Below are 7,773 nucleotides of genomic sequence, written 5' to 3'. Positions count from 1 at the left end.
TTAAACATAATCTTGTTTAAGCCCTTTTTTTCGGTGCCAGATGGGCTTAGTTAACGGGTCAATTTTGTTTCATTTAATTTCCGTTTATTTTCCACAATTTCACACACACAACCAGGGATTTTGACTTGCGCATGAAATGTGTTTAGACTGTGAAACACCCCAAAAAGCTTGAAGTTTATCACGCAGGGGTCTAACACACCACCAAGTATGAAGACATCCGTGATGGTCAAATGATTCCAAACCGCTTCGAAAAAGACAAAACTATTATTTTGGAACTGGAATGGTTTGTTTTTTGTAGTGTGAGGATTAGCGTGCAGTCTGACTTCGGCTTGTTTGTTGCTCTCTGTTGTATTTATACCGGAAACTGTATCGGAAGGCCTCCAGACCGTGAACATTTTTTCTTTCCACTGTTGCCTTTGCTTTGTCCAGTTAGAAATGCCATCTCTGTATCTTGATAAAGTGCCACAGGACTTTTCTGTTCAAAGTGTTTCCGTTTGCATAAAATAGGGTTTAAGTTAAAATATGAATAGGGTTTAAGTTAAAATATGAAAACTAATAAAGTTTTGTAAATTCTATTTAGCACATTGTTTTTTTTCCTCGGACTGTGCAACCGTCAAAGTGAACGATCACAAATCAGCAGTAAAGGAGAAAAACTGGTTGAACCTGTTTTAGATGGTTGATTACGCAATAGCTTTAATATACCATTTCTTTAGCATTTGCAATTCATAGTTTAACCAAAGGGGATATTTTTGCTACCATTTATGAATTCCTTTGTCTTCAGAAAACAAGCACGATATAAAAAGAGTCAAATGTGGGCTTTCATGAAAATTTATTAAAATGAAATTAAAAGAATCACTGTTTTTACGTTTTATGACAGTCATACATCATAGGAACAGGCAACATGAAGAAAAAAAAAAAGAAAAAAATGTTCTAATAACTTAAGTCTGGGAGATTCAAGTTCCTGATTCCCCAGAACCCAGACGCAACAACGTAACGCACAGAGATAGCCGAGCATTCATCACATCCACTAGTGCACGTGCGTTCCGTGGAGAAGAGCGCTGTAAGTGTTTGACAAAGAGCTTGGCGCTCCATAGAGCGACATTACACCCTGTCTCATGGAGGACCACCGAACGTGCCCCTTCACCAGACAGTCCACTTCAATGTGAAGCAGTCATTAGCTGTGCAGGATCTCTCAGCCCTCCTCGAGAGTCTCCAGCTCCAACTCAGGGAGACGTCTGAATTGTCAAGTTCAGTCCCAGTTAAGAGGTTTGAGTTTAAGAAGCAGGATGAACCAGTCCAGTTGTCTGCCGTCATTGTCCGTTCAAAACACAGTCGGGCTCGGCAAAAGTGGTCACATCCTCCTGGTGCTACATCGACACACGTCAGCGCAGGCGTGACAGGTGAGCCTCCACGGCCTGCAACAAGAAGCAGAGGGGGAACATCAGCGTCAAACTGCACACAGGCGGTGAAATTTATTCTCTTTATCATCAACACATAACATTTATATCCTTTGCACTTCAAACAAACAGGATTAATTTGTATATTAAAAGCAATAAAATGGAGCCGCTGATTTGGATTTCAACGTAACTGCTTAGTAACCAAATATGGTGCATCTTAAAAATTATAATACAAACGAAAGGATGTTATCCTCAGTATCTTATCCAAGCAGGGACTTTCTATACATTTTAGATTTATGAACTATGAGCCATAATATTTCTGGTTATGACTGAATAACATTCACACCTATGTGCAAAGTGGAAATCACCAATCAATCTCAAATATGGGTTTTGACGGGAAAGAAACCAAAGTACCCAGAGAAAAGCCATGCACGCAAGAACCATGTTTTTTTCTTAAACAAAAAAAACAAAACTGGGCGAAGAAATTATTTAGTTGAAAATGCCTATGTAGGAAAAAGATGGATTTCACATTTACTGATACAATCCATACCGCCGTCAAAACGGATATCATAAAGTAAACCACAATCGCATGAGCCTGTGAAGGAGCAGGTTTTCTTTCAGGTTGGGAGTGGTTGGGAGTATCCACCCAAAATCAACAGAAGGTGAAAGAGCAGCAGGAGCACCTGGTTGGTTTGCTGAAACAGCTTGAAGACAGACAATGATTCACTTGTGAGCTTAGTTCAAAGATTCTCTCACCACCTTCAAACAAGCGACATACACAAAACATCTTTGAATTAAACTTTTTTAAGTTCTAACAAATCTCAATTTCATCAAGGTTAAAAAAATTAAAAAAAGGTCCCTGATGAGCTTTAATATACAGGAATCAATCTCACCTTTGCCAGTTCTCCTGTCGATCCAGGAACTGAACACAAGCGCACTCCGTCTTTCCACAAGTCCTTCAGCTGCTGCCGCATGATCTCTACATTCCTGCAATGAACAAACAACACTAAATTAACATTATATATATGGTTATATTTTGAATAATTATCCTTCTAATTGAACAAAATATTTACCACAGTAAAAACATTCGGGTATACCTGGCTGGGCCACATCAGGATTAAATATCAGACTTAATTATGAGGCCTGTCAACATGGACACGTAGGGGAAAAACAAATACTCTGGCGCTTCCTTATCAGTCAAAACATTGGATTAAAGACACGCGGCAAACATAATTCAGGAAATGATCTCTGGCTACAGACACTGTGTGGCTATTTATTATCCCAGACTAGCCCAAGAGCGGTCGATGAGAACGAATGACTCAGATTAACTTCAGCGTACATGATGGAAATGGTGCCATGCTTTCATTTTGTGCGCCAAGTTAGCTCCACTGGCCGTGGTGTCCACAGGATTTAACGAATGATTCCTCTCGAACTTGAGGACTCGGTTAAAAAAGAAGATTAATACAGTGTTGTGAACATCTCGATACGTGTTCACTTAACTCGAAGGTAAAGCGTTCTGTGTTAAAGGATCTCTATTTTATACGATTATAACGACACACACACCCTCAGAGGTTGTAGTTCAGTGTGCAGAGTGCTCACCTTGCTTCTGGACAAGAAGCTCGTTGCCTTTTATCTTTTTTAGACAGTTCTGGCCACCACTTCTTGATGATGGACTGAACCCAGTGTAAACCCACATTTATGTGTCTGTTGGACAAAACAAACAAAAAAACAAAACAAGAGAAAAGTTAATCTCTCATCATTTCAGAGAAATAAAAAGAAAAATGTCTTTCAGCTCATGAAACATTCAGGAGTGGGAAGTCAAAGAGATTCCAGGACGCACCCCAGAAAAGTCATGACTTATTTATCAAACCAGTGGAAACATCTTGGATCGTTGAAATGACTAACACAGTAAATCCATCAGCTTCAAACTACTACTGAAGAGTTCAATGTTCAGGTCGTTTATTCATATTCCGAGTGTCACTTACGCTTCATATTTACTGCCGAGAACGAATTTGACCTGGGGCATGAGGTCAACACAGCAGCCAAGTGACAAACATGGCGCTTCGGTTTGGAGGCTGATGAGAGAAGAAAGCACAGGATGAAAGGAAATGAGACAATCATCATTAATGTGGGCTGGAACTGAAACGCAAACGACAAACAGGACTCAAACTGTCTTAATTGTCGTCTTCAGCTTCTGACCTGCTGATTGGAAAACAGCAGGAACATCTTGCATCAATAACACATTGAGGACAACAAATCCTGGAGAAGTGAGGCGCCGTTAAACATGCGAGAGGTTTTTCCCCTCCACTATTCAAAAACGTTGCTTTCGAATGTCAGTTTGTACAACTGCATCAAGATATACAATTTACTGACTAACAGTTGAAAATGTGGACAGAAGCAAAAGCAGATGATCACAGAGAACATTTGGACTTAACATCCCAATAAATTAAGAGCTTTCGTCACTTATTTTGACTCGTTATTAAACTGTATAATTCCCTAAAAACTATTTACAGTAACAGGTAAAGCTAAAGATAGAAAGATGTCAACAATATCAAGGTTAATTCTTCATCTGAGCTAATGTGTTAATTAGTTGTTTGTTGCATAAACTGCAGCCTAAAGTTTTGTTCTGTCCGACTAAAATAAACCCAATAAATTTATGGGTAAAGACTTCAAATATATCAACATTTCAGAGGCTTGAAATTTAAAGTTTGAGTAGAATTGATTAATCGTGCTGCCGAGTTAATAAGGTCAACTATTTGTTTAAACCGTCAGGAGCAGCTTTAATGATGCTTCATAACTTTCTGGATCAATCTGTTGTAACGTGAAATCGAAGTCATCACAAGCAAATGTGGAACATCTAACAGACACAAGAGAAAAACTCAAACAACAAAAGTAACTTACTTGTTTGTTAAGACAGGTAAGCAGTCAATCAACACAGCTGTATCTTCGATTCTGGGAATGACATACAAGATGGAACATGAAGCAGGGCGTCATAACAAGAAGTAAACTGAATACTACTAATAGTAGTGGCCATGGTTTTACCTGACAAGGTACGACACTAACTCACTGGCATTCTTTTGCCAGAGTGTTAGGGCTACTTTAAGTCGAAGTTGTCTTTCAAAGAGGACGTTGGTCATAGTTTCGTGGTCCTTCGATAGCTGCACAAAGACAAATGATGCACAAAAGGGATGTATCGTCTCCATTGTTACCATTTTTTAATCATCATTACCAAAAGCTAACAGTGTAATTTTTATCTTCACAACACAGCAAACTGCTTCAGCTTCATTTCTCACCTCAGTGAAGTCACTATACTTGGAGCTGGCCCCGGCCATCTTGGAGGCCTCTGCAGAGTTCACCGGGAGCCCACAGTTGTCATTGTAATAAAAGCCCCGCACGTCATCGGAGCACGTCAACTCATTTTCCTTGTTGGCCATGCCGGGGTCACAAGAATAGGCTACATTTGACGATTTGCGGTGCAGCTTTTTGCTCACCTCCACCACTGCGCAACTCTTCCGTTTGCACGCTGAAATCCGCTTCGCTTTGCCGGGACTGCGCACTCTGTAATTTCCCTGGGAACTGCCGACAGGAAAGCGGAGATGCACCAGAATGTAAAGTCAAAAAAACTAAATTCAAAAGGCAGACTTTGTGATCCCATTTGTACCTGGCATGAAAATGTGTATGTGGTAATCAGTTATGAATCTGCTAGTGTCTAACCACACGGAAGCGCCGGTGTAAATACACCCAGGATGTGCGATTGCTGTAACCATCACCAGAGGCAGAACTCGTGTTCACAATGCTCTTCTTCAAATGCATGGCCAAGCAGCAGCATGCTATGTCTCCTGGGTAATACCAAGCTGTAATCTTTCGACAGTATGGCAGCAGATACCCGTGACAACAAGTCAAGATGGATTTTGTTGTCATTAAGTAGTACAAAGAGCATGAAATGGAAAAGCGGCAGCTTTTCTCTGCGTCTACGCGGGATGAGTTCAGGAACTGGGACAGAATAGGCCACACGCAATCGAGATGTGCTAAAAACTCAGCGAGCGTCCCGTCAGTGTGGAACTGTGAATTCTGCCATCTGAACACTGGCGTTCAGAGAGCAACGGCCCGTTTCTCAAATGTTTTCACTCGGGTTTCCTGAACAAACCTGGTCTGGCTCGAACCAAACAACAGGATGTCACAGGCATCCGAGCCACCACCAGAGGATCGCTCATGCATGAAAAACAATCCTCAAATCGACCTTAACCCAGCACATCAATCACATCATTAATTGATTCATTGTGCCATTTATTTCCATGTTTTGGAAAAATGTAGATCAGGGCAAGCAAAATTAATAAATTTGACCCCAAAGTAAAGACAGTACTGTAGGAAAAAGAATTAACTGCACAACGACTCTAATGAGAGCTTAAGGTCGACACTTGTGTCATGTCAGTACTACGTGGAAACATTAAGCAAATCTGAAGCCAGGACACATTTTAATACCAGGTGTAAAGGGGTTATGAAGAAGTGCCCTGTGACAGAGGGCTCATCTGCGGGGACCGACGTGGGTCAGACACTCACCTGTCTTTATCTAATTCTTCCTTATTTACAATATCCACCTAAAACAAGAGGATAGGGGATGAGGACACTACTTACAGTCTCTTCTACAGAACCACTCAACTCTTACTTGACAGTCAGCAGGTATTAAAAAGACAAACAGACACATGTTGACACAATATGTCGTTGTGTTTGCCATCACGTCTCCATACCTGCTTCATGTTCTTGTCCGCGGGAGCATGCAGGCAGGACCGCACAAAGCCATTGGGGGTATTTCTGCTGACCTTAAAGACTTGTCGTGGTCCAACATGCTTACCAGCAGCCATAATAAGGGACACTGCGGGACAAACATTTCAGACAATTCTAAGTCGGATCACCTGAGTTTCATGAGTTACAAAGAGAGGTTAATCACCTTCTGTGACCTACGAGCTATAAACGATTGGATCAGCGTGTGTTCCCGAGGTGCTCTAAAACAGTAAACACGCCATAAATTTAACAGAAAATCAAACTAGAGAGTTTCTTAACATTACCAAGGCGTTGGCTGCTAGAAGCTAACCGAGCTGCAGCCAAAGTATCAGCATGACGCTTAAAGTTACGACTGCGCGTTTAAGGCTTTGGTAACAAAGAAAACCGCTCATCTGCCATCGCCGGCGGTTTATCATCACATTCCTGGGATTAAAGTGCGCCGATACCCCGACGCTTCGCTCCGCCTGTTAGCATTTAGCTTCAGAGTCGAGAAAAGGCGCAGCGGAGGAAAAGTAGCAGCGGGCCGCTGACGCGAGCTAGCAGGCTAGTTAGCCACCACACTCAGTGAGCATATGGCTTCTAAAAAAGCCTTTTCCCGGTGATGTTTCAGAGTTAAGTAACATACGAACCGATTCATTTTGCGAGATAGCGAGAAGGCCCCGGTGGAGTGTAAGTCCTAAACGCGAAAAACTGGTTTAAAGTCAAGCCCAACTCCTCCAGGTGCAGGGTCCCCGCTGTTTTTCACAGCCTCACCATTCAAATGAATACACCGCCGCTCTGCGAGGATTCTGGGATTGATTTCAGCCACGAGACGGTGGAGAACGAGCGACGACTGCTGGACAACACTTAAATTGTTTCAGGGGAGGTGCGTCTGCACCGCCACCCAGTGGCATGTAGTCGGTAATGCAGGAAGCAGAAGCAGAATCAGATCTGTAAGGCTTTATTCATCCCATATGGGGGAATTCAGTCATCACAGCAGCTTCACTATCTATCTATCTATCTATCTATCTATCTATCTATCTATCTATCTATCTATCTATCTATCTATCTATCTATCTATCTATCTATCTATCTATCTATCTATCTATCTATCTATCTATCTATCTATCTCACTCTATTTCTGTCTATGACTTTAAAAACAATAAAATGTAGCTGAAATTGTTGCAACATATATTTTATTCAGATTGTGACTCTCCAACAACCTGTCATATGATCATAGTCCCGCTGAACATCTTTTTTTTTTTTTTTAATATTCCAATCGTAATCATTCTGAAACTAGTAAAAACTTAAATAAAAATGAGATATCATAGGTGATTTTTTAGTTTTGCTGTTTATCTCAACTTCAACAACCTCTGGATCAAGGCTGTTCAGCTCTCAGCATGAAAACCATGATATGAAGCAGCATGGAAGAAAACACAGAAAGATTATATTGAAAATATATGGAAACTTAGGTAACTCTATGTTTGGGTGAAATATGGACAATATATTAAGTTTTATGTCAATTTAACTTTGGCATCAGATCTTTCCTCTGGACCATACACTAGCTTTTATACATGCAGTTCTTGATTTCTTTTCAAGGACAACAGCAAGTGGC

At 41.0% G+C, this 7,773-nt stretch overlaps 1 protein-coding gene across 4 annotated transcripts; it reads right to left on the bottom strand.

The window, feature by feature from the left end:
• Nucleotides 1-813: 813 nt before the first annotated feature.
• katnbl1 (katanin p80 subunit B-like 1) lies at nt 814-6,996 on the bottom strand. Of its 4 annotated transcripts, XM_080490469.1 has the most exons (11): nt 6,809-6,960; nt 6,346-6,400; nt 6,146-6,270; nt 5,958-5,995; nt 4,691-4,973; nt 4,440-4,555; nt 4,299-4,349; nt 3,383-3,472; nt 2,997-3,101; nt 2,291-2,384; nt 814-1,415 (listed from the first exon to the last, which is right to left on the bottom strand). In XM_080490469.1, the coding sequence occupies exons 3-11, from the start codon at nt 6,257-6,259 to the stop codon at nt 1,383-1,385; spliced, it is 924 nt and encodes a 307-aa protein (XP_080346595.1). In that variant the 5' UTR covers nt 6,260-6,270; nt 6,346-6,400; nt 6,809-6,960; the 3' UTR covers nt 814-1,382. The 4 variants fall into 4 exon arrangements, with proteins under 4 accessions (XP_080346595.1, XP_080346596.1, XP_080346597.1 ...); XM_080490470.1 differs by lacking the exon at nt 6,346-6,400 and having other exon boundaries at nt 6,933-6,996; XM_080490471.1 differs by lacking the exon at nt 6,346-6,400 and having other exon boundaries at nt 4,889-4,973; nt 6,809-6,974.
• Nucleotides 6,997-7,773: the final 777 nt, after the last annotated feature.

The sequence above is a fragment of the Lipophrys pholis genome (genome assembly GCF_963383615.2).
Source record: "Lipophrys pholis genome assembly, chromosome: 21".
Taxonomy (NCBI): Eukaryota; Metazoa; Chordata; class Actinopteri; order Blenniiformes; family Blenniidae; genus Lipophrys; species Lipophrys pholis.
The sequence above is the reverse complement of the archived record's forward strand: the minus strand, read 5'-3'. Positions and strand labels throughout refer to the sequence as shown.

Coding starts and splice junctions, on each gene's coding strand:
- katnbl1 (XM_080490470.1), bottom strand. CDS start 6,259: ATGGCTGCTGGTAAGCATGTTGGACCACGACAAGTCTTTAAGGTCAGC. Junction 5,996..6,145: donor CGGACAAGAACATGAAGCAG/GTATGGAGACGT, acceptor CTCTTGTTTTAG/GTGGATATTGTAAATAAGGA. Junction 4,974..5,957: donor GAAGAATTAGATAAAGACAG/GTGAGTGTCTGA, acceptor TCCTGTCGGCAG/TTCCCAGGGAAATTACAGAG.